General features: G+C 44.5%; 1 protein-coding gene across 1 annotated transcript in view; it reads left to right on the top strand.

The window, feature by feature from the left end:
• Window positions 1–441: 441 nt before the first annotated feature.
• The window catches only part of ccdc102a (coiled-coil domain containing 102A), a 49,117-nt gene continuing 22,159 nt past the window's right edge, over window positions 442–27,399 (top strand). The window contains exons 1-3 of the mRNA XM_034529621.1: window positions 442–984; window positions 22,906–23,364; window positions 24,346–24,759. Of these exons, the coding sequence (XP_034385512.1) occupies window positions 22,993–23,364; window positions 24,346–24,759 (786 nt within the window). The 5' untranslated portion in view covers window positions 442–984; window positions 22,906–22,992. The remainder of the gene's footprint in view (window positions 985–22,905; window positions 23,365–24,345; window positions 24,760–27,399) is intronic.

Below are 27,399 nucleotides of genomic sequence, written 5' to 3' on the forward strand. Positions count from 1 at the left end.
GCTGACATAGGGCGAAGGCAGGGGACACCCTGGACAGGCCGCCAGTCCATCGAGGGCAATGTATATATATATATATATATATATATATATATATATATATATATATATATATATATATATATATATATAAATAACAGAAAGAGATTTCTGTTGCTTTTCAGATTATTTTAAATGACAAAAATATGCATCGAAAGTATGAACTGTGTTAAGTTGTATAACTGTTAAAAGATCTTTGGCTGTTTAAAAAAAAAAAAAAATCTTAATTTAATCAGCAGGTCAGAATCAGAATCAGGTTTTATTGGCCAAGTAAGTTTGCACAAACAAGGAATTTGACTTGGTAAGGTGACTCTCAGTGTGCTTACACAAAATATACAACACAATACAATACAATACAGTATACAAATATACAACATAATACAAATATACAACACAATACAATACAATACAATACAAACAAACAGTGCAATGGACTAAGGAGTTTAAGAAGTGATACCTGAGGTACCTCTGGTGTAACGGTAGTTGTCACTTTGTCCCGCATCCTCAGGTGAAGAAGTGATACCAGAGAGATCTCTTTCTACCAACTCTTCTCCCGGTGCTGGAGTCATTTCAACTGGGAGGGCTTCACTGTGCCAACCAATGAGCGCGCGGCTGTGTGTTGGAAACGGAAGCCGATTGGCTGAAGGCAGGACATCGTTGTCATCTCGACAGCCATTGGTCGGACGGGTTTTCCCTGAGCGCTCGAGACCCGCCCGTTTTCTCTCCTCCGTGAGGACGCCTTTTTTCTTTTTTTACATTTTTTTTTTTTACATCCAGACCAGAGTGGAGAAAGAAAAAAGAAGAAGCAGAAAGAGAACAGCTAGCAGACTGAGGGTTGGCTGCTGGAAGAAGAAAAGAAAAGGGGGGAACCTTCTGCTGCATTTGCCGGGATTAAGACTCGTATTTCAGGCGGATATTACAACCGTCTCCACCGGTGCTTCCTTCACGGTACGTTCTCCTCTGCGTTTGTTGTCACCGCCGCCGATAGTTTGACTGAGTCCGCTGGTGTCAAATGACACGAGAATCATCTCGTTCCTCCTATTTTCTCTTCACGAGCAACGGCATTTTGTGTTTCCACAACCAACGAAGAGAGAGGTGCGCGCGTGAGGAGGCGATAGCTCGTCTTTCTCCGCTGCTTTACCCATGACGTCTCCCGGTATGTCTGACACATTGTTACCAAGAAAAAAAAGGCACTTTTGACTGTTGCAGTCACATGGGGTTATTGGTTCTTCATCTCTTCCCTCGTAGTTTATTTACTTTTTTAAAATGTTTAACTCGTTTGTTGTTGTTGTAAATGTATAACTACCTGCAATAAGGGAAACATGGCTGAGTTCAAGAAAAGCAGCCTGTAGCAAAGGGGTTCCCAAAGTGGGGGAACCCCTTTGCTACCTGAGGTCAGATTTGCTCCTCCAGAAATCCTGAATATATGAATGTCCCAACTGCCTTAATCTACAGAAGAGACAATACAAATATATATATATATATATATATATATATATTTTTTTTTCTGGATATTTAATTATTTGCATTGACTCTCATCCAGAACAACTGTAACCACAATGGCATCCTTCGTGTCACTGAAGAAAACCCCAGTGAACCATCTGTACCGGTTGTGAGCCCACTGAGACATGGTCTTCTCGTGCTGTGCCGTGGTCTCCTTGGGATCAGCCGCACGTGGTTTGTGTCACAGAGGGATAGGGGCCATGTTTGGACCCACCAAGGCGTCTCTTGTTGAAGTTCCAGTCGCAGAGCGAGGCATCTTGCGAGACTTTCAAGGATTCGATAAAAATAAATTTAAAAAAGGGTAAAGAAACAGCTTTCGCCCTTGTTTTTGAAGGAAATGTCACGTTAATGTTCTCCCTATGGATGTGAACTACTGTAATGCACAACATGTACACGTGTTTTACTTGTTCAAGGGCATTCTGGGTTTCCCAGAGGTCACTAGGACAAAAGAGCTGAAGCTGAATGTAACGGTGATACACAGGAGGCACAGACCGGGGGTCACACCTCCGCACTCTTTCAGGGAAGGGCTGTTGCAAAACACCGTGGCAGTGGCGTCTCATATTTCATTTCACTCTCTCAGTGGCAGATTGTATCGGCGGCAGGTAATCAACGTTGATCCCCACGAAGCGGCTAAAGTAAAGGTTGTGGCTGTTGCGTGGCCAAGATAATTTGCGAGAAATATGAAACGTCACTTGGCAACAAGAATCTGCAACTACAAGTGGACTGTGGCTTTTATTTAAATAGTTCAACAAGACCAGAGGGGTGGCGACTCTTCTCCGGAGAAGTGATCCAAGTCTCCCAGTTAATCTTCTATACATATCATATCAGTATTATAAAGCGGTAGGAACACATTAAGCATGGGGAGCAGGTTGCCTGTGAAAATGTATGACTTGTGAGTGGTCTTGGGTTCTCGGGGAGCAAATAGACCTTTTCAAGTTTTAATTATAACTTGATTTACAACAATACGCAGCCCTGTACTGAGGGCATGGTACTTTCCCTCAATGAGCAGGGATACAACATTTAAAAAAGCAATATAGAAGTGACCCAAAAGTGTTATGTCAGCATTCTTCCCAAATGAAAGCTGAAATGATTGGTCGATTAATGGACTGTCAAATGACAGAAAGCTTTTGATTATCAAGCCAAAAGACCAAGCCAACATTGGATTGTTGGTTGGACTTAACGCTGCCTTACTTTGGGCTTAAAGGGACAAAACACCCTAAAAATAAAAATTCACTGTGGTGTGATTTTGGCGTGAATTGTCTCGTTTTAGAAATATCGACCATTGTCTTTCAACCATTGTTCCTACATGAAAGGGCTCCAAACAAGATCTGAGGATCATCTTGAGTGACCCGGGTCATGATTTCTGGAAAGAGACATCGCTGTTTTTTTGGAACTTTGAGCACCACATAGTCCCGTTGTATTGTATATTGAGAAGGTAGACATCTCTACGGCCTGTACTTCCAACACAACAATCTAGATGGATAGGATAATGTTCGGATTTTGAGTTTGGGCTGAACTGTCCTTTTTCTTTTCTGATATTTCACAGACCAAATGACTAATCCATGATGAAGATAATCAGTAGACACAGCCCTACCTTAAGTTTGCATTCCACAGAAAATCTTGAGGCCTCGTAACGTTTGGGCCGACTTCTCCAATAAAACAAAAGAGAGAACAAAGGAAGAAACTATTACAGGAAGTCCCACACTTTTTCAGTTTGTCAGACCCATAAATAAATGCAGTTATCAACCTCCCACTTCAGAACATTTCACCCCAAAGACTCCCTCTCTGAACAGATTGTGTCTGTTCGTGCCCTGCATTCCTGCAGCAGGAGAAACAGCATTTGTTTTTGATTTGGCTGTTGCAACATTGGGTGGTCTCGAGCCCTGGTGGGTGAGCACGGATTGTGATTGTCGCTCTTTTCGTGCAGTTGTCCCCCCCCTCCGCTCCAGCAGACCAACCGTCTCTGGCGCAGATCTTATGTACATATTTGCAGTGACCACAGAGAAAAGACCATCACCTCAGCGGTAGTCAATCTGCTTCCTGGTGGTCTGGTCGTGTGTCTGCAGAACTTTTTCAACCAATCTAAACCCCCCCTTGTTTTTTTTGGAAGTTGTACAAAATCTCCAGTGTCACTGAATCATCTCTAAACCGCATAAAGGAATGGAGAATAGGTTCAGCATGCAGGAGAACCAAACAAACACAAATGTAACAGGAGGCAGGTGGAAGGCACATCTCTCTCTCTCTCCCTCTCTCTCTCTCTTTCACACACTCCTGTCCTCTATTTAACTGAACCGGACCGCTTCATTCGCCTTGAAATGTTTGTAAAAAATCTGTCTCTGACGTGGACGGCAAACGCGCACGTGCATACTGCAAAGGATGACTTCTGTGTATGGTTGTCATGGAAACAACGCCTCTCATAAAAGCCAAGGACAAGAGCCATGTGCTCCTTGTTCAGACACCATGTCTGGTCTGTGTGTAGGGCTCCATATAATCTGTTTGTATAAATCCAAGGTCTAGTTTTCTTCAGGATAGACGGTTTGTGTGTACATTAGGCTCCACTGATTGATATTTCTGAGAGCTAATGAGCCGATACATCGAAGAAGAAGGTAACGATTGGTTATTGTGGTTTGAGAAACTAACATGCCTCCTCAAGTGTATCATTATTCCTCAATGTCGGCATTATGCTTTCAGGTTTCCCGACTGTCCGCCCCAGTTGCGTCAAAGCAATATGTCAGGAACGCCTCGAGGGAATTTCTTCAAATTTGTAACCAACGGGCACCTGGAAGTCGATGCTCAAAGCTATCTGTGAACCTCACGAAACACGTTTTTGTTGGCCATAAATACAGAATTCATATCCAAATCACGACAATTTCACACAAATTAGAAAATTGTTTTACTATTAAAAGGGAAATAAAGAACAAAAACACCAACGGTGATGACTTCCAGTCGCTTGTTCCCACTGAAATCCCAAAGACATTCAGGTTTCAATCATACAAAACAAAACAAAACATTAAATTCCTCAATTCCGTTGTTGTGTTTGGCACAATGTGTTGAAGGATATGACTATTTTACATCAACCGCTCATTCCAACAATATTCCTTTCCAGAAACCGGCATAGTAGAGCTGCGACGGTAGGGCTGCGTGTTGAATACCGATCCTTTGTGAACACAGACCATGCTTGTTTTTACAGGGATTCTTTTTTCACATTTGGCAAACCATAGCTGGGGCTCGGGCTCTCGGGTTTGTGTCCTGTGTCAGTCCGGCAGACCTCTTGTTTGTCCGTCTTCCTGTCTGGGACATCAACATCCTCTAATTTGTCGCCCCACCCGCTGCAACTCAGGCCAATTGTGCCCCCTGCTCCTCAGTCTGCTCCAACCCGTCCCTCAAGTCCCATCGCTGAAACCTCCCCCCCTCTCAAACGGTGTCTTCTTGTCTGCGGCAGAAGGAAGTGCATTTTCAAGTGCAGAAGGAAGTGCATTTTCACTCATTGGAGACCACAGCTGACCGGTCGAGGGCCGCAGCGCCGTGGTAGGAATGCTGTCATATTTGCTCAGTTAGGAGCAGCTGGTCAGTGGTTGGCAGCCTGCGTGCCAGGCCGATGGTGTACCTTCAGTCACCCCCGGGCTGCTTCCAACACATTCCAATCCGCTCACACTGTTTGCTCTCTTCTCGGCATCTCCCCTTCCACGTAGCTCTCTCTCTCCTCGCTTCTTTTTAACAAGGACTCCCTCGGTTCACACGCTCTGCCCTTTCTCCTCCCTTCCTCGGCTCTTTTTCTCTCTGCGTTTGTGTTCTGTCCGTCTCAGTGACTTGTCAGGCCTCTCGGAGGTCGTGGGTGTCAAGTTGCTGTCCGCATGGGGTCTGCGGAAGCGGCACCTCAGACGAAGGTAACGGTAACGCCCCAGCTCAATGAGTCATCTGCCAGGGGGGTAAGCATGCAGCTGAGTTTAAACTCGCCGTAGTAGCGAGGCGCACGTGCCAGAAAATTACGTAATCGCGGTTGGTGCGTGGGTGGTTGTGGTGCTTTATCAGATAATGTTACAGATAATTCCAATCACTCCTCCCCATTGTGGAGGTTAGTTTATGGTATTCTGCCAGTTACACTTCAGTCTATGGGCAGATCTATGCGTTTTTATTCTTCACAGTTCATTTAGTTTGTACGCCCTCTTGCGTTTTGGATAATAATGCAGCGCAGAGAGAATGTGTCTCCATAAGCAGACTCATACGCAGGCGGGACGCATTGGCCGGAATGCGTTCTCTGAACCCCACAAGCTCTCATCTGATGGTGGTTTGGCCTTTTACCGGTTTCAAACGCTTGTAGACTGGCTACTTGTGAAACAATCCAGTTGTACGCGTTGTCTCTCGACTCCAGTCTGGCATCTCAAGTTGCCAATCAGACTTTGGCTCAGATATTTTCTGACAACACCGGCTCCCCAGAAATATAGGTCCTTGCCGATCCGTTGTCAGACTGATAGCCAACTGGTTCAGAGATCGCCCACTCACAATTTGTTTGGGTTGCATTCACAATCTTTGGTCGTTATTGGAAGACAGCTTATCTGTTTCTATGCAGAAGCACAGCTTGCTTTAAAGGGATGTAAACATTGGCGTTGCATGGCTGGAAGCCCAGATTGGAGGGAACCATATCTGTTTTTATTTCTATTCATCTGCATTAGAGAAAGCCCTGGGTTCCGCATACTACCCCAGCGGATCCCGTCAAAATATCGGACAATGCGTCCTCTACAGGAAAAGATTAGGTTTAGATTTTTTTATTTTAGTTATGTTTTTAATCTCAGAAGAACTCAAAACTCAAATGAAATGTTCACAAATGGCCCTAATCATTTTAGAATCCAATATCCTTTTCTGTAATTTCCAAATGTACATTGCCAATGAATATCTCTCTCTTCCTTGACTGTGCCAGTTGAGCTGACGTCACACACCCAGTGTAGCCACTGTTAGCGAACCGGTGTAAATGCATATAAAACTCCTGTGGCATGAAGCTTAAAAAACACAGAGCTGCAGTTTGAGGGAAGGTGGTGTTTTATTCTTTGGAAGAGGGAGTGTGTGTCTATGTTTAGCTATTTGTTTAGGACTTGATAATTATGGCTGGCAGCAGAGGTTGAGTTAGAGCAAGCAGAGGAATGCCTTTGGTCCGCTCCTGTCACTGGAACTTTTCCCCCCCCCCCCAAATGCATTCAAAATGTGCATTCGTGCATTTTCTCATGACGAGCACATTCTCTCGCTGGCAGCGTGTGTTTTTAGTTGACTGCTTGCGTGTTTGCATGTGTGACTTTTTGAAATATACGCTCACCTTCCAGACTCCTGAACTAGGTAGTCGGCATAACTTGCCCTGTAACGCACGCGTAACAAACACACATGCATGTAAGGCGCACAGGCTTCCTGTTGCAGTAGAACCGCCGGATGACATCATCATCGGCTACTTCTGGTGGCCCATAGTGATCTGTCTTCCAGATGTAGAGAATAGGAGCAGCAGATGGCCGACTGTTGGGGGTGACCCCCACCATCCGTTTCTTTAGGCCTTGTTTTGGTTAGATAAAAGGACAGATTCATACCCTTTTTTTTTGTTACTTGATATTCAATGAAATTCAAAAACATTTTGACACAGACTGTCTTGCAAATGATCTACGCCGCAGCATTCGCGGGCATCACACACTGTGCGAGGCCACCAAGTGCCGTGGGCGAGGGGGGGGCATGACAACGATCATCAATGCAATCGCATGAACGCGAGCACGGTCGCAATTGTGAAACGGTCGCAATTGGTTGCAGTCTGGAGCCGTGTGCGCTCTATCAGACCAAAAACTGCAGTCAGTCTAAACTCTTCAGTAGCATGACCAGGAGCAAGGTGATGTCTCTGTATGGACCACAACCAGATTTAAGTCTATTTACTGAAGTGTCGGTTGATAATGCATTTGTGCCATTTGGTTTATTGCGGCTGCTAATATGTCACTTAGTTTTTTCCAAATTTGATTTGTTTCAAAGTTTAAAACGAAGTAGTTGGAGGGGAAAAATATTTGTTAACAGTCTGAAAAACGTGCCGTAAAAACGCTACATCTGCAGTAAGTGTTAATGAATTCTTAATGGGGTGAAAGAGTCGATAGTATTTTTATTCAGTGAAGTTTTTACCATCCAAGAGGCACTTTATGGTTACTTCAATAGATCAGCCTTAGTTAAACATCTGGTAAACAAGATTAGTGTTTGATGACCATTCAAACCAGATTTATTTTTAGTTTAGAGGGTACGACTTTAGTCTCATTATTATCTACCCAAGATCTTCCTCGTTGCCAATGTTTTGGTACATTTTGAAAAAAGAAACAAAAATAAGTTGAAATGGAATCTTAAGTGAAGGGGTAAAAATGAAACCCCAAAGTATGGTTTACATTTTGCACTTTATCATTTCAAAATTTTTACTGTCAAGTGTTTTTGCCGAGTTTGTGTGAGCCTCCACAGGAACATAAACAGCTTCAGTCGTAGCATCTCTAATTAGTTAATCAACAAACGATGAAGCAGCCCTTCAGCAAACCTCTGTTCTCAAGGTCTGTTTTGCTCAATTTGAGTACGCCTGCTGAACCTTTGCCTGTGGTTAGTGGGTACAGTCTTTACAAGTTCCTTGCCTCACCATTGCAGTCCTGACTGCTGATCACAGAAAAATGATGGATATATTTCTAGACCTTTTATTGCAGTCCGCTGCCTCTCGGTAGCCAGACTTGGCTGTTGGCCTCAACCAGATAATGGTAACTGGAGCCAGCAGGGAGGATCCTGCTGTGTAGTAGCCTGTAAAACTGGCCTGCTTCCTTTTTTCCCCCTGGGCACTTAATGTGCCGATTCTGAGGATCGGTATCAGGGCCGATCAGTATTTTAATGGTTTCTACACGAAACTCTACCTTGCTTTGTCTGTGCTGCTCATTTCAATGACAAACAGTATTCCACCACACCAGTTCAGACATTGAGGTTGGCAGAAATGCACCGATTCCCCATCTTCGGCACTAATCATCACCAGCAAAAAGTAGTGGCTGTCGCTTTCCTGTTAAAATATTGTCCCTAATTAATGTTAATGTCAAGTGGACCGACTGTTTCTGTAGTTCCTGCAACTCCAAGAAAGGGACACATCTCCTTTCTAGCTGATCAAATCAGGTTCAGTACAACCCTTCAGGCGGCAACCGGTCTGAAAAGTGAAGTCAATGCCGAAGTGTCTTGAACCTGCATTCCTTTTAATAGCCAATCAGCGAGTCTGATTGTATTAAAGTCTTTAGTTATCCCCTCAGTAAACATTGTAAACATGAGTTTATGGTCTCAATCTATAGTTTCACGTCTACTGTGATACAGAATGATGTTCATTCAGTAAATTATGGTCCATTTAGAGTCAAATGGACCATAAAGCAGAGTATGCTTTTCCTTTAGTCATAAACAGTTAATTGTACTCTGATTGGGATCTGGGGCACACAAAAGAACATCCCCACTTTATGAATTCATGTCCATGTTTGCTTGAAAGTAAAGATGAAATGTTTTCTCGTTAAACTGCATCTGCTGAGGAAGAACGTATGATATGATCAAAACCTGCAGAACAGCTACAATCATCAGGGTGCGATTGTTTGGACAACTACATTAACGAAGTTAAAGAAAGGCTCAGGGATTGTTTCCTTTTTGAGCAGTAAATAACTTCGGTCTGTACCCAAACCCATTGTCAGTGGTGTGTTTGTGTGGACCTTCACTCCAGCCCCCCCACCTGGGCTCACAGACAGATTTACTCGGCATTAACGCTCAGTTGCACCTGCTGTTGCTCAGACAACATCAAACCCACGTGCCTCTATGAGTATCACAGAAACAAAGGTCATATCAGGTTCTCTAATCCATCTCTGCTCCAATAACAAGCCTTTAAAGAGTGCCCTTATCTCGGTCTTTATGGCTTTAACCAACGCCTTTCTACACTGCAACAGAATGAACAAACACGTTACACTGCTAACCCTCTGTGGAGCATAAAAGTTATGTTAACTAACTTTTATTTCAAGACCACACTTGCCCTGACATGTGTATTATGTTTTCAAGATGTATAATTTCATTTTTATTGATGTGAAACATTAAGTTTTGATCAGGATTCCAAAATCTAAACCATTTTAAGGATGTGGTCTGGTTGAGTAAAGGGTGATCTGACTTGGGATCAGTTGCAGTTTCTCTATACGGAATACAGAGCATATCTGTTGCCCCCCCCCCCCTCTCCCGGCAAGTTCTATCTCTATTTATTGAAGTAGTGAGCAACGTTTCCACATTGTGTAACAGCCTTATTGGATGGTGAATAATAAACTAAGCTTAATGATTGGTCCAGGTGTGCATGAAAATATAAATGAATGGGGTTCATTTGACTTCTCTGTCTCCTCACACAAATAAAATGTAAAGGCATCCCGTTTATATATTTGCTGATGTGCCGTCCTTTTATTCCACTTCTTAAGACTAACAAGACATGTAGCGGGCATGGAGGGCATAATTGGCATGATTGGGATTCTTTAACCTTTCAGTGCCCACCCAGCTGCGGAGATCCAAAAAGCCCGTCAGGTCGAATGGTGACATAGAAACCCCAGTGGACGGGGAACAGGCAAGATGAGGTGTTTGCTGTCAGTCTATAAGGGTGTAAATATTACCCGACGTGACCCATTAAGATCTGAGTTGGGCCGACGGAACTCGGCATGCGTTAAAAGCGCAGGCGTGATTCAGAATCAACGGTCTTGAGCTTGACGCGTGAATGTCAGCAGCAGAGAGAGGCCGTGTCTCCTGTGACGTACGACTCGGGCCTGACCTCTCCTCCTCACCTGCCCGACGCTTAATTAACCACCAATCGCTGTGTAATTAATGGCCCCTTAGAGGGCCCTTCCGCCCTCATCTGCACACTCAGCATGACAGCAGGCTTTATGTGTTTACAAGCCATACAGTAAATCCTCTGTCTGCAGCTTTCTGCATGTCTCTAAGCTAATCTACGGCTAGCGGTGCGACGGATCATAACACTCACGGTCCGGATTGCGTCACACAGACCAGAAACACGGATCGGATCACAGACCAGATCAGCACAAAGGAAAAAATCGGACTTTTAGAGATCCCTGATACTAATTGCTGACCATTGAAGATCCATACAGATCCCTTTGTTGTTTAATTATACAGCGGGTCAAAGGATAAAGGAAATATAAGATTGTATTTTTATTTATTAAAACAAATCTTCTCAGTAGTCGTTTTAATGATGTATTATAAGCTGCTTAGAGCTAGTGTTAGTGTTTAACTAGTCGTATTCATCTCAAATATTCTTTTATGTTGCTGTGAAAACATATCCTTCAAACAACTGGATTTACTCACCAACACTACATTTTAGATTACATGTGACACATTATGATACACATCATGATAACGTTATTAATTTACTTACGCTCAATTCTCTATTTCACTGAACAGAGCCTGAAAGCATCATAATGGCCGTTAGCGGTGCTGCTAATGTTACTAGTTCTCCTCCTGGATTGGTTGTTTACAATGGGACATCATCAGAGGTTGCATGTTTTACTGAATATTGACAGATAGCGATTGTCAGCAACACTTTATTTCACACTGTGATGGCTAGCGTTAAAAATGTGTAATTAATCCACGTTTCAATGGCAGTAAATGCAACACACGGCCATCTATACATAGGGCTGATGGTAATGTGCTAACAGCAGGGCTGTGGCTATGGAGACTGTCAGAGCTTCTGTTTCTCTGCTGCAAAGACAAGCTGCATTCCACATCACATGCTTTGGATGCATACTGCAGCTGTCCTTACAAAGTACATACTGTTGCATGCACTATGCATTCAATTGGGATGTACTACTTCCTCATAACATGACACGTGGGACTTTGACCCTCTTGCTTGTGTGTGTGTATATATATATATATATATATATATATATATATATATATATATATATATATACACTATATATCTGCCGTGCAAAGGATTGGGGGTCAGAATAACCAAGAATAGCATGCTGTCTAGCATACTGCAAAGCGAGACCTGATGTAGTAAATCATCCTGGCATATTCTAACTAGCATTTGGTTCATATTTCTGGGACGTATTCAATATTTTTTCTGGCACACTGAACAGTATGGTTGTATGATTATCAAAACGCACAGACTCTCACAGTAGCTGCTCGTAGTCGAGAGAGATGTCCCATGTCTCCCCCAACTCCCTGAGCGCTTTTAGTTACGTGTCTCCTCGATTCCTTTCCTCTGGAGAAGGAGTCGAGGCAACGGGCATTTACCAAAACGGGACAACTTGAATGCGACAGCGATTAAAGTCACATCCATTTGTATAGTGTGGCTTGATATCGAGACAATGCATTATGTATTTATATACTATATTGTCCATTGTTTCCTGGTTGCAAGAGTAGAAGGTCACAGCAGTCCAGAGTAAATGTGTGTGTAGAGATATTAGGTCCTTCACACACCCGTATTCCCCCTTTTTGAAACTCTTTTAGTCGCTGCATAAGCTCCCCTGTGTGTGTGTGTGTGTGTGTGTGTGTGTGTGTGTGTGTGTGTGTGTGTGTGTGTGTGCGTGGTCATCTAAGGCTACTCAGACGGTATTAGACCAGAGCCTAAATGTTACAGTATCAGTCAAGACTATGGCTGTTTGAAAAAAGAAATCCATGCTGCAGTCACATGCTCAAAGTGTTTATCTGCAAGTTCATCTTCCATATCCTTAAAGGTGGTATTTAAAGATTGTATCAGAGAGTGAACTTTAATATATATATTGTTTTGGTTAAGTTTGACAATGCACAACACTCATCATAAGATCAGTATACAACTAGATAATGAAGTTCAATAGCCACAGCTTAAGGTTTAAGCTTAGCATTGAAAATGATGAATACTTTACCTTACTTATGAATTAGCAAACAAGGCAGTAGTGTAGATTTTTAAAAATGTATTTGCCATTAGCCTTTAATGACCATTCACTTGTTAACAACCTAGCAAGCAGATCTTTGTTGTTGTTTTTTGTTGTTGTTGTTGTTATGTAATAAAACAAAAAACCCTTTCATCTCTCTTTATACCCGATATCTCTTTCCATCTGTGTTCTGGAATGTCATCATCGTCAACTCAGCAGCTTCTGAGAAGAAGAAGAAGAAGAAGAAGAAGAAGAGCTGCGTCTGTTTACCAAATTTTACAAATTATGCAAACCTCTCTTTGCTTTTTGCTTTTTTTTGGAGCAGGAGAAGCTTTGAAGCTGTTGTGCCCCGCAGATATGCACCTTTTTCTTTTTTCTTTTTGCCCTGCTTTCTCAACGTCTGAGGCATGTAGAAAATGCATCACTAACCTCACGTAACAAGGGTGATGGCGACGATGAAGGTGACAGTGAGAGGATTAACGATGGTGCCTGGCTAACTCGTTTTTGCTTAAAAATACAGTCGGTGCGGCCATTACGTTAAGGGCCGCACACAAAATCGAATATTAAGCGTTTCCCACAACTAAATGAGCATAATAGATTCACAGAAAACTGCAAATCAAGTGCTTCCTCCACCAACAGTCGGGCATCAGGGGGTGACCGAGTTGTTTGGGCTTCACTTTTTGGGGAGCTGGATTTTAGCAGGATGTGGCGCATCAGTAAAAGCAGTGCTCTGTTTATTTCAATGTCCCTTTTATCGTGATTAGCGGTGTCACGGATCATAGTTGATCCATGGTAGCTCCTGGAGATAGGTTCAAATTAATCTGTTGATTATGTGAAACATCCAAGATAATTTCCAGCGCATTGCATTTGCATGGACAGTTTTGCGACTTGATTTGAGTAGAAATGTGTCGGCACGGCTTCCTTTCCTCCTCGACGTCAACGATTTCTCCCCGTCCTCTTCTCTTGTTTGGGACACTTCCAAGTCTTTGCCTCCGATGTGCTGATGGATTTGGGTGGAAATATGCCTGTTGAATCCAATCCAAGGGTGGCTCACGTGCCCCAAGCTGCGAAGAAAGAGTTGTGGAAAGTGTCTCCCTGTCTTCAGGCCACCATCTATCCTCCTCCTCCTCCTGCATAAGCTGACATCACCTCCATTCAACCTCTCCTCACTCCTCTCTGTCTATCTGGGTCCTGTTGAATGATGGCAATGTGATACTGCACCACCAGCCTGTGGTGAGCTGGACACTCTGACACACTGATACTACCCCGGCACAAGGACGACACACACGCACGCACGCACGCACACACACACACGCACGCACACACAAACACACACACACACGCACACACACACACAGTCTTTCTGTCTCTGTCTCTTGCTCTCATATATCAACGCAAAAAGGTGCAGATTTTTAATTCTGACTCACAAATTCACTCTTGAGTTTGCAGTTTATCTTTGGAGCAGAGTGCAGTACATGTTTGAGTTTGTGTGCGTTTCTATTGGCATGAAGGGCGTATGCTGTGTGCGACCATGTGATGTGTGTCTGTGTGTGTGAGACCGGTGGAGTCATGCTTCAGGAATGTTCTGTGAATGTCCTGGGACAGGGATGTCGTGGGCTATGAAAAATAAACTGAATTGAATGTGTCTGTATAACTTGCTACAGTGGAGCCTCTCGCTGCACCTGGGGCCCCATGGGAGATGAAGTTCTCTTCTTTTTATATATTTCTTCCGCAGACGTGTGCGAAGACGCAGTGTGTGTTTCATCGAGCAAAGTATGCAAACAAAGTCGGAGCGAGCAGAGAGCATCTTTGTTCAATAAATTGTTCAATCGCAAGCCTTTGAGACCAGGTTTAGTGTTTGGATTCTTACATAGCATTTAATACGGATGTGAAAAGTTTTTGGTTTACCTGCTAACGAGCTGACCTTGCTGTTTGCTGTGTGCTGTGTGCTGTTTGCTGCGGTCCTGGGTATGCGGTGGGTAAATAACAGCTCACCTGATTAAAAGTTTTTAGAGTACTTGGCAGTGTTTTCCCAGTGGTGTTACATAGAGATGCTGAATTGTGCCATAAATTACACATATGATGTTTGTCAATTTAAAAGATAATTTTGCACAGTTGCGTGTTTTCACAGTTTTACGATAAAATGTATCTTTCTTGACATTATCTTTAAAACATGTCTAATGACATTCCCAGAAGCCTCAACTTCAACCTAATCTACAAAGAAACCATCATGCTTTAAAATGCTGTTCTTGGAATAGAAACAGCCAAATCCATGTCTGCATTTGCCTTTAACATATAACTATACCCCTGATTCAGAGGGAATAGAAGCTGAGACAACTCCATTAACTAAAATGGGCAAGCACTTTGAAAACCACTTGAGTAAGTAAACGTCTGAAGCAGTTACATACCTGAGCCAAATGACGTGAAAGAATGTTGCCTTTAAAACTCGCACAGACCTCAGCCAAAAATGTAATGGCTGGATATATAACATTACCCCATTAGCAACCCAGAGTCTGGATAATAGCACCATTAGAGCACCACACCACCAACTGTTTTGCTCATCGATTTATTGTGTCACTCATCTTTCAAGCAAAGATGTCAAACATTTTCCACCCTTCCGCTTTATAAATGTAAGTCAAAGAAATATCTTTATCAATTTCAAGGTACTACTATGGGCTCCGGGAAGTTGTAATGGCCATTTTCTCTTTTTTTCTTTTTAAAGACCAAACAAATAATAGAATAATCAAGGAAATAATTGCTAGATGAAACCCTCAGCATCACACCACATGCTACAAGTCCAAAATATGACTATTCATATTCTGTCATCTGACTCAGAATAACCAAAACATATAAGTTCAACACTGTTGAGCTGCACAGAAATGTGATCCAGTAAGTCTGTTTGAGAAACCCGTTGCTTGTGTTTTAAGACAGCCAGACAGCAAAACAATGATTTTATCATCCCGCTTGACATTTAAAAGGTACAACTTGTGTTCAGTGTACAAAGTAACGCACCAGAAATGCATGCGCTGCACATGTAGCCTATTTGTGTCCTTGCCAGCGAGACCAGGCGACAACCTCCGATTCTGACAAGTGAAGCCGATGTGTCTTAAAACTAGCATTCTCTGTACTGAATATCAGAGGGCAACTCTTCTGGTTGCAAAAATAAGTCAGAATGTATAGAAGTCTATGAGAAAATGACTCTCTTGATTTTTTCCCATGAGTTTATGGTCTCAGTCTCTAGTTTCACGTCTTCTTCAATACAGCACAATGTTTATTTAGTAAATTATGGTCCATTTAGAGTCAAATAGACCATAAAGCAGGGTATGCTTTAGGGCGGGCATACTGTGATTGGCAGGTCGTATACGGCGTCTTTACGCCACTCCTCCACATTCCAAATACGGTATTTTCTGTTCTGTGGTTGCAAAAAGCCAAGATGGCGACGGCCTAATCGCCAAACTCAAGGCTTCAAAATGGTAGTTCACAAACCGAAGGGGGACGTCACAATAACTAAATCCACCTCTTATACACAGTCTATGAGCGAGACTGGATAATTAGTGGATCACAACTGGGACATTTCTTCAGGTGCTTGTCCTTAAACTGTGCAGTGTTGGAGTGAGTTTCGATCGAGACCGTGCCAGTTCCATTTCATCTCAGCCGAAATATCTCTGATCTTTTCCTTTGATAGTGTAATTAGGACAATCGTGCTTGGCGAAGGCGTCTCACAATCCAGACTGTTTACACGCCGGCATATATAGATTTCGTCCTGTGAAAAATTATTTATTTATATAGTTATTTCAGTTGGGAGGAAGAAAAAAATAACTCTTGCGTTCTCCTTTGATGTTTGGAAATCTCCCACTGGCTCTGTTTCAAGAACTCTCCACGACTTGAAGAGGTTTGATGTAGAAGTTGAAATGATGAGGAGGCAGAGAATTGTACCGTCAGCCATTTTGTCCATCATGGAACGGCTTATGGAGCCTTTGTCCTGTACATCAAAAGAAGCAGCAAATGACATACATCTTTGTATTTGTGAATTGATTTAGGGACGAGTGTTTTGCAGAGACTTCAGACTTCTTACATGTTGGCTTATTGTCTTTGTGAGTCACTTGTTTCCGTCATTTTGTGGACTGTATCAAACCCACGCCTTTTCAGAGAACTGAATGTTCTCAATCAGGGACAGCTCATGATCATCTTTGATGTAGGTTGTCTAGCATTATGCCCTGCGTTTCTCTCCATTGCATCGTGCAGTGTCGGCCCGGACACTAAATCGGTCTGGATCCCGAGTCAGTGGGAAAAGAGAAGCACAGTTGCCTTCAATGCTCGTACAAATTAAAATCTCTGGAAGCTGCACACACTTGATTGGCCAGCTCCGCACCTTGCCAGATGGCATCACATTGCGGCAAAGGTAGAGCCAGCTTCAACCCATTTTCCCGGAGCCCAACAGATCGTTGTATGGATGCGAATGGGGATGACACGCCAAAAAAGTCACACCTACAGAGCATGGTAGGTCTGTGTCACAAGACGAGTCGGGTGGGTTGCCCGAGGACTGCCCGTCAAGGGTTGTCGTGCCGGCACCGGGGGGGGCCCTTGCATACCCGTGGGGGCCCTTGCATACCCGTGGGGGGAGAGAGGGAGCAGTGATCACTGTGTTCACGAGTCCCGGGAAGCGGCGGGGTCCAGGCAAGAGGTTGCTGCCACCTTTAGCACCAGCCGGCATAGAGCCAGTCACCTCGCACTGCCACGGAGGAAATGGACTCAAGTGAGGGCCAGCCAGCAGGAAGCGGTACCAAAGTGAGACCTCCAGCAAAGAGCGTCCGTCCCTCGGCGTCCCGCAGAGTTGAATCCCCCTAGGCACTGACGGACTGCTCGGACCCCAAACGTTAATGTTCATCTCAGCAAGTAACCGTGGCGGGTATACATTGACTGTAGCTATTTAATGGCAGACATGGAAAATGAGAACCGCTCTAGTGCGACATGTTTGAGTCAATTCCCCAGGCTCGCATGTCCTGAGATTTGACCATTGGGTCGATACACATCGCAATGTTGATGCTAAAAACAGTTGTCAAAAAGGACGTTTGAATATACTTAAATAAACAGTTATGAGCAAGTTAAATATTGACACCCAACATTTTTGCTGCCTTTGAGTAAGATACAAAGTGTGATTCTTATTATTTTTCTTTCTTTCACTGCGCGGTTGCACCCTACAAGCCCTCACAGAGCCACAGAGTTCTCCAGAGCTGGTTCTCATTTAGAGCCAAAGAGCGCACACGCTGATTCACTGCATCACGCTCAGAAATGTTGGCTAGCACTGGGTGGTTGGGTTGGGTGGGGTGGGGAGAAGCCCCTCGTTAAATCACTTCTCTTTCTGGTCACTTTCACGTAAATCAGCACTGTTGCCCATATGGGTGTTTTTGTGTATCGGCCGTGACCCCTCTGCTCAGACCGTCGCTCATTTCACCACGATAAGCAGACAATTGTATTGACAGGCAGTAAATAGCGGTGTGTGTGTGTGTGTGTGTGTGTGTGCGTGCGTGCGTGTGGTGGGGGTGAGGATTGGCTGAGGGTCACAGGGTCAAGTGTGGTCTGACGACTTGTTTATAACGTTGAATATACGAGAGCAGAAGTTTTCAGAGTTTGGGGCTGTGCAACATACGGCCGGGGAGGACAGATGTTCCGTCAAAGAGTTTATGGCCCCGCAGCTCGCCGGCCGGCTGGTGCATTTTATGGGCCCCCGTGGTGACGGAGGGTGGGGACGTCGGGCCAACGAAGGGGAAGAAAGACAATCTGTGAGGCGCAAGAGCAGTGACGGAGGAAAAGGAACATTGGGAAGGAGCAAAAAAATAATAAGGGGGATACGGAAAAAGGAGGAAACAGCTGGACTTGGACTGCCAGCAAAAGCTGCGTTTACGACTTGGGCTGGAATAACTGAAGACACAGAGGCGAGCTGTTGCCATGGGAGACCCTACCAGGGGCTCTCAGGATCCCTGAGCCACTCAAACTTCTCCACCACATTAAGGTGGCGATTAGCGGAGGAGAACATTCATTAATTGGGTCCACCAAGCTAACAAAGTCAAATTGGAAGTCCTCACATGGGGAGCACCCCGACCTCTGTCTAGCTGACCGATGGTGCTGTGCTAACAGTCACCTAGGGCTGTTCAAGTCTCAGAGGAGATTTTGCTCCTCTACTGTGGTAGCGTCGTACTAGCCAGTGCGCCATGACAGCCGCCTGTTAAACCGTAACACAAATATAAAGTACATACAAAATACAACTCACCATTACGCTGAATTATCGCCATATTATGCAGAGAGGGCACGTAAGAATCACCTATAGCGGTGAAGTCGTGCTTTAAGTAGGACTCCTGATAATTGCAGCTTTCTTTTTCTTGTAAGTCATTGGCTCCTGTCTCCTGTCTCCTCATTGGGCCTTTTCCTCTTTCCAAAGAAGCTCTCAAAAGATGTTGTTTTGTTACTCATTTGTACTCTCTTGCAGGCTGAGTTTTTACGTATCACATGACCAAGAACAAAGGCACAAACTGATGTATCCGGTCATTTTTCAAAATCTTTCAGACCGTAATAATAAATCAAATATTTTTTTCATTCATTCTTTCTGTGCTACCCGGTACCAAAGGACCCACAGAACGGTACTGGTCCACGGCACAGTGGTTGGGGACCACTGCCCTACAGCATACCACACGCCCCTCCCAGAGAATAGCGGTACCGGGGCGGTTCCACTGCAAGTCAGTGCAGGCCAACAATCAGTGACACATTCCGACATGGGTGTATACGAACATGCTAAGAGGCACTCTTCTCTCCCCTCTTCATCGGCTGATGTAAATCAGCTGTGCTAATAAACCAAAGAGGGAACCCCCGTCGATGGAACCTCTCCATCACCATCTGCTGTGTTTACGCTCCCTCTGATTCCTGTCAGCGTGTCCACTAGGTCCTATAAAATTCATATTCATAAATGATTAATGTGAGCGGGGAGTCAGCCAGCACGTTGGGTCCTTTTTATTGAATGCGCCCGGTAAACAACTTCAAAACAATATTTTATAGCCTCAAACGAACGGGGCGCCGCCCCTCGTTAAATCCAGATCTCCAAATGCTTGCATGGCGTAAACACGGCTGTTGACGGACATCTCTGACATCCTGCTGTGGCTTTAGTATATTGCCAACCTTTATATATTTATTTTATGGAACTATACCAAAACTGTGGCTTTCTAAAAGGTTCCAGGAAAAATAAGGGAGTTTACTATCTTTTTAAGGCCTGAATCAACATTATGCCTCTGCGGCAGGGCCCTATTCACCATGATGCTCTTGTAACACAGCCAGATGTGTGTGTGCATGTGTGTATTGTGCGCTACTCTTTATAGATGTGATGAGTGTGGATGTAGCATCTGTGATGAGTGTGGATGTAGCATCTGTGATGAGTGTGGATGTAGCATCTGTGATGAGTGTGGATGTAGCATCCTGTGTTTGCCTTATTTCAAGCCTTCCAGGGGTCTATGACTCTGAAATGAAAAATGCAGTTGATGTAGCAAGAGGAGCTGTTTGTGTGCGTGTGACTGTGTGTGTATGTGGTGTGTGCGCAATATGCTCCTACTTGACATGTGTCAAGAGGCACAGAAAGTGGGCTGCGTAAAATGACTGTTTCTGTCAATGGAGACTGGGAGCTTTGAGGAGTTTTGTATATAATTCTTGAAAGTAGTCGTCATGTTGTCACCCACTGGTTTTTGAACGGTTTTGAAGCCTCCAGTTTGCCATCTTTGGCTGACGTCATCTTGGATTTCTGCAACCAGTGAACGGAAGTGACCGTATTTTGGCCACTGTGGGATGACGCCGTATACGGCTCTGGTAGCCACCTGACAATCACAAGATAGCCCCGCCCTAAAGCATAGTCTGCTTTATGGTCTATTTGACTCTAAATGGACCATAACTTAAAGCTACGTGTCCACGTTTCCATCACTGCCGATTGCAGCTGGAGCTGATTAACACTTTTGACTTCTGCAGAGTCATTTGCTCTTGGAAGTAATGCCGATTGTGACCTTCCCCACTCAAGACAAAAGCCAGACGTTAATGGGTCTTGGGGGGTCCTACAGTGTAAATGTCAGTCCGATCAGGGCCTTTGCTTGTCGTGCGTCCCCCCCACGGTCACATGTGAGCGGAGAGCCAGATCGGGTGGACGGATCAATCTTTTTGTCTCTCGGCGCAGCATCAGACGGGACACGAGGAGCCGATCGCAGCTGCTCACATTTCCGCCACTGATCTCCCCCCCCTTTAAAAAATTCATGACTCTTCCACAATCTGCCTGAATGACCTACATGCTGGTCTGTTCTCCCTGTCCACCACCACCGCTTCATCAGCATGCTTTGTCATGTTGAGTTCTCACTGAGTCACTTCTTAGGAGTGATACTGAGCGAGAAGGTGGCCAGATGTCTCTCCATCATGTCACAAACTAATTCAGGATGTTGGAGTTATCAATGAGCAGAGAGCAACGTCGGCGGGCTCTCACTCTTCGAGTGGCCCATAAGTGACGACTGAGAGGGATTCTTTTTTTAATCGGTCTGCACATTGTTTTTTTTGCTTTAAGGAAAATCCTACTCATTGGTTCTTTAATGCTTTGTAAACAACTAAATCTGCTCGTTAACCACCAGCTTTGTGTGTTCCTAGAGCTGGTTTTAGAGAAAGTGCTTTTTGTTTCATTTCTACAAGTGTTTGATTTGTGGGTGGCCGCTGCCTCTGACTTGATTACGTTCAAAATACATCCGCTCACTTTCGCAATAGAGAAGCTGTGGTTTTGGTCACAGTGGGATTTTGAAATGCAGTTTATACATAAAAATGACCCAGAGTAGCTTTTTCTTTGTTGTTGTACCTATGTGAGATGTTGAAAGTGTTTCTGTGGCTCTGACTGTTCATGCCTCGTTCCAACAATAACGTTTTAGTTTTTCATCATCTCCTTGCCGACCGGAGCCCGCGGTCGAAGGCATTATGTTTTCTGGTGGACTCTCCGTCTGGTCACGCGCGTGATATCTCAGGAACACCCCGAGGGAATTTCCTCAAATTATACACAAACGCACACTTTGCCTGGTGTCGCTGCTCTACAGCTCCACCCTCGTCGGATCTATCAGAAAATAGATGATATTCTAGACATTTTACTTTCATTCCAGCTAAACATATAGGTCAGATACTTGCGAGTCAATGTGATCCGCTCGCAATATTCGTCTATGAGACGAACCTAGACATTACCTTGAATATAAAAAGTCAACATGGAGAAAAACAAATACAATTGTTTTAGTAGTTTTACCCTCCACTAAGCTGCTAATGCTGAACCCGCTTCATTTCCTTCTCTTTTCCTCCGGTTCTCCGTGATTTGTTCCCACAGTTCCAGATCTCCTCCAGAGGCAGCAGGGGGAGGGGAACCTTTTCTTGGCTCAGAGAGTTGGAGGCAAACCTCACCGCAGCCAGAGAGGGTATTTGTTCTCAAACCACAAACCCTGGCACCGACTGCAGAGATAAGATCAGAGTTCGCCCACGGATCCCTGGGGAGAGATCACACGGCGAATGTGGTTTTATCACGATACACCAAAGAACAATACAAACAGAGACTTTATTGGAACTGAGGGAACGCTATGACAACAACGTGAATGAAAAGTATTTTTACTATGAATCTACATGGGGGTGAGAGAGGGGGATGTGGTCTCAATGTCAGACCAGTATCCAGTGTGGTTCATTTAAAGCCTCCAAATTGCACACATTTTAAAACTGCATTAAATTTTATTTTTGGCCAGGAACCTGTAAACACAACGTGGACATATTAGGAGCGTATAAAGGTGCCATCGCTAAAGGTTACCTTCAAACAACTGAAAGTTGCAACAACGCTCAGAGTAGCTGTGGCGGTGCTACCAAATGTTTATATTAAAAACATGTAATACATCCTCATGGTAATTGACAAAGCTAGTTGTATATCTAAATGTGCTCAAGAATTTACACAAATGAAAGAAAAAAAAAGTATTCCTAATGACCAGTTCTAATCACGGCACATAAGCAGGTACCGACAAAAGGTGTTTTGGTAGCTAACGTTCCCTCGGATGCAGCGACACAAGATGAGTGTGCGTTCGAAAATAAAAATGAGAGTTACCATATTTACTGTATAATGGGGAGGAATGACGTAGAAGTAGAAGTAGAGTCACTCAGAAGTAGAGTCACTCTACACCGTGTGCAGGGATTGTCGAATTCTTCTTTTTTCTCGCTGGAATAATTACCGGTCCCCAGTGTGTCAGAGTCATCTGTTTTCATGGTAATTTCTTAAGGTTCTTCCTCCCCAAAGGCAGGGCACTGTGTGTGCGTGTGCTTTTCTTTTCTTTCAAAGATTCTTTCACCGTCTTATCAACTTTGAATTGTTTTTGTCTTCTGCTAACCAGTTACTTTACTTCCTTTCCCCGTGTCCTCGTGTCCCTGTCTCCAGGTTGATCCGGGACTGAAGAGGATGATGCTGTCCTAAATCCACCCTCCCCCTTTTCTTCATCCTGGTCCACACCACCGCCCCTCCACCATGAACCACACCCCCAGCCCCCACCTGTCTGACGGTGGCAAGTCGGCCGGCGGCGGCATGCTGTGCAGCCTGGGTCTGGGCTCCGACAGGGGGATCCGCTCCCCGGACAGCCTCACGCACACCCCGAGCCCCACCGGAGGTACCCCCAGCTCCAGCCCCCCTCTGCTGCTGTCGCCGGGGCTGGGAGGCTTCGGGCTGGGGTCCCTGGGGTCGCTGGGGGCCTTGGGCGACGGAGCCGGGGCCGACTGGGAGAGCAGGGAGGAACTGAGGCTCAGGGAGCTGGAGGAGGCTCGGGCCCGAGCGGCCCAGATGGAGAAGACCATGAGGTGGTGGTCGGACTGCACCGCCAACTGGAGAGAGAAGTGGAGCAAGGTGGGCTTGTGGGTGCTGAAGTCAGGAGGGGGATGTCTAAAAGCTGTGAATTACTGTCGCAATACCTTTTATATTCATCATTATTATATTTAATAAGAATCCATTTTAGTTTAGATGTACTAACTCAGTTGGTGGACTCCACAGAGGGGAACCTGCTGCTCCAGATTATGAATCAGCAAGTAAATTCTCCGGAATATATAATATATAACTCAACATTAAAATACAACTCAATGTGCCTGATATTAATCATGTGCAAAAAAAATACCCATTTAACAAAGATTAACAATAAACAAAACAAGAGTTAAAAAAGGCTGAAATAAAACTAAATCAATTAAATAATATGAAATGAGTCGATGATGAAAGTAATCCTCGACTCATTCTCACAACTCTGCTAACGCAGACCGTGAGGATGTTGAAAGCTCTGGGAAGAAAAGCTAGTGAGTGGACCTTGAGTAATGATTATTTTAGTAATCACAAGGGACTTACTTTAAATGAGCTATGTCGGACTCAGCTGGGCCATGTGTAGCTCCCTCCCACAAATCTTATACTATTAATTTAATTAGCACTAGGAAATTATTTTTTTTAGGGATCCCACTTGGATTTTATTTCAAAAGCAACACAAGGAAAGGTTTTCTGAATGTTTTTATGGAAGGAAGACTAAAAGCACTTTGTTATGATTCGAGAGAAATGTTGGTCGAAGTTAAAGACCAGAAAAATGAAACAGAGTGGCGGATCATATTTACTTTTTCAATATTTAACCGAAGATCCAAACCGACAGTGAACGTATCTTCTAACAAGTGATGTGTGTGTATCGAAGCTTGATCCTGAGCACCAACCAATTAAGTATTTCCTCCTGTTTGAATAACCTTCTGTTTGATAAATTACTTATAGTTTATTTCAAAGATGGAAGACCTGCAGAGAAACCAACAGGCTGCGGGGTTCATATGTTCATATGGGGTTTTATCCATGTTTTTTTCCCAGGTGCGTTCGGAGCGCAACCGTGCACGCGACGAGGTCCGCCAGCTGAGGCAGCGTCTGGACACCCTCACCAAGGAGCTGACCAGCGTCCGGCGGGAGCGGCAGGAGCTGGCCTCGGAGAGCGAGACCCTGCGGCAGGAGACGCTGCGCCTCCGCGGTGAACACACTCCCGAGGCTGCTCCTCCTCCTCCTCCTCCTCCGTCTGCCCCCTCTCCATCATCCTCCCCGGTGCACCCTCTCGCCGCCGCCTCCTCCTCCACTCCATCCATGCCGCCCTCCTCCCCTGCCTCCTCCGCCTCCTCCCAGGTCCACGGCGACGGCAAGCTAGACAGGGTCGGGGAGGGGCCGCCAGGGTCTCCGGAGCCAGAACCAGTGAGGGACGTGGACTTGGACGAACAAAAGTTGCATCAACAGAAGGTGAGTCAAGTTTCTGTTCATCAAACTGGTGTCATTAATGAAATATCTCAACCACCTTTTAGATTGATTATCACGAAATATGAATCCTCCTCTGGAGAGCTCCTGATCTTCTTTCTAGCGCCACCATGAGACATTTGTGGTTTTGAAGTCCAACTGAGATCAAATTTAGCCGTCAAGCAAGGTGCCTTTAATAGTTCTGTATTATTAAAAGAAAGAAAGAAAGGGTCTTCAGGGACGCATCAGAAGTGCTCCTTTTTTCCCTCAGCTGGTTGGAGGAGTGTGTCCGTGTTTGATTGACAGCAGCTGCTGCCCAATCTCCACACAGACTTTGAGGCACGTTCCCAAAGCCCGTGAGGGTTTAGTTCTGTCCCACTGTCACATCGTCGAGTGCTTGAGGGCTCTCTCGCAGACATTTTGAGCCCTGTACGAACCCTTTCTGTAAGTCTGCATTTCTCCGGACTTTCCCCGAGGAAATTACCCACAATTCATAGCAAGAGGAGAGAGCTGTTGGGAAGACTGTAGGCTCTTAGGCTTCATTCACACTGTGGGCAAAAGTAACTTAAATCAGATTAGTTTGGTTGTGTTTGTTTGCGCATATGTGAATCAGATTAGTGTTTTTTCAGTGTGAAAATAAGAATCACATGCAACCCTTTCACTCACATATCTGTTCATCAGAGTCGACTTCCTGGATCGTGTCTCACGTGATCCCCATCGAGCCCTTTTGGAAAGACGAAATGACGGGCATGACGTTTATCATCATCTTTATTCACAACCTATGAAACCTGCTGATGTTTATTAATCAATAAGGATGTTGAAAAGCATAATTAATTCACCTTAATGCAACTATTCATTGGGATGAATTCAGTTTTATGTATTTTTCTACTAATCAACTCGTGAATCAAGCGGGATTCAATTCAAGTCTGAAGGTGTAATCATCTTTTGGTCCTAATGTGAATTAGTATTGGGGCTCGTGTTATGCTCACGTCCTCCGCTGCTGTATGGACGAAGTGACCCGAGCCTCAGCGAATGTAGGCCAGAATGGCTGCTGTGTCTCCAGCCCTGTTAGATCGCTCACCAAACATGCGTGTGTGTGTGTTGGGGAGGGGGTGTCCTATTTAAGGTACACCCCCTTCCCAACACACACACACATTCTCATCATGCCGTCTTCTCCCTGAGGGCTCTGTGATGCATGAAACGCCGTTTCATGCTGAGAATACAGAAACAGGAAGTGAAACAGGAACTCCTGGACCCCTAAAATACCTGAAAGTCGAGCCCTACAATATGACCTCACTCAACAGTATGTTGTGTGGTTCTCTCTATTTGTCTAGTTCAGGGGTCGGCGACCTTTCCTATCCAGAGAACCATTTTGCCCTATTTTCCACCAAATTAAATTCATCTGGAGCCACAAAAGCTATTTGATATCATAGCTTATAAAGTTCTATATATAGTATTATATATACAAAAACTATAGTTTTTTGTATATATGACATTTTAGATCAAGAATTAAGACAATTCTTGACATTGTATTGCTATGTTACCTGCTATAACATTATCAAACTCTTAATTAGAGGAAAAAAAAAAAATACAAATAAATATGTGCCGGCTAAACACACAACTATGCAGGTCAGGAGGGTAGAGAGGTTGTCCTGTAAGCACAAGGAAGCCGGTTCGATACCTGTCCCCCCCCACAGCTCGCATGTCAACGTGTCCTTTAGTGAGACACTGAACCCCCAGTTGCTCCCCGGACGCTTCACAGCAGCCCACTGCTCCTAGGATGGGTTAAATGCAATAACTTATTCTTTATATAAAATAACTTGGCACGTTTACACTGAGCGTCCACACTACGCCGGAGTTTTAGACTAGAGCAGCGAGGACGGAGGAGTCTAGAAACGCTCCCGAGGACGGATATGTTTTTACTAACGGACGCCTTAATATCCCACGAGCGGCCACAGAATTAGCAGCTGTAGTGGAGACTTCTTCTGGAAGTGTGTTTCCACATTAAATCTTTTGTTTTTTGCTAATTTCTCGCCACATATCAAGCATTCAGGTCAGCCAGCATCGTTGGCAGTGAAAGACAACATTTTTATTTTCTTATTTTTCCTGATTTCAACATTCTTATTATAATTTAATCCCACTTTTGTCCGACCCACCTTTACAGTTTATGCGGTGCCCTATGTCGGACAGAGGTCTTGACCCGGGCTAATCTCGCAGCGATGAGCCTTCACATGCTCCATAAATCCAACTCCCGTCCATTCCACAGAGAGGGAATAGGGAAAAGATCACGACGTCACTCGCGCCACTTTTCTCGGTGCGTGTCACAATTCAAACGCGATCATAAAAATTATTTATGTCATTTATGCTGAAAAGGATGACCCCAAATACTAGGAGACAGGCGAACAGAGGTCAAGCACATTATGCATTCTGATGGATTTACGGAGGTCTATCATAACTGCTGAGGCATTTTGAGTAATAGGCTTACTTTGCAGCCTCAGTGTGTATTTCTGTGTCAGGAGCCGGCTGCTTAATGAGCTGCCGTGTCCGCGAAGCAAGTGCCGAATGCACACAGATTGCAACCGCAATAAAAAACCACAGCGCACAAAAACGGCATCTTTTCACCTTCGCCCCATTTTTATCATCTAT

This window comes from Cyclopterus lumpus, chromosome 3 (genome assembly GCF_009769545.1).
Source record: "Cyclopterus lumpus isolate fCycLum1 chromosome 3, fCycLum1.pri, whole genome shotgun sequence".
NCBI lineage: Eukaryota > Metazoa > Chordata > Actinopteri > Perciformes > Cyclopteridae > Cyclopterus > Cyclopterus lumpus.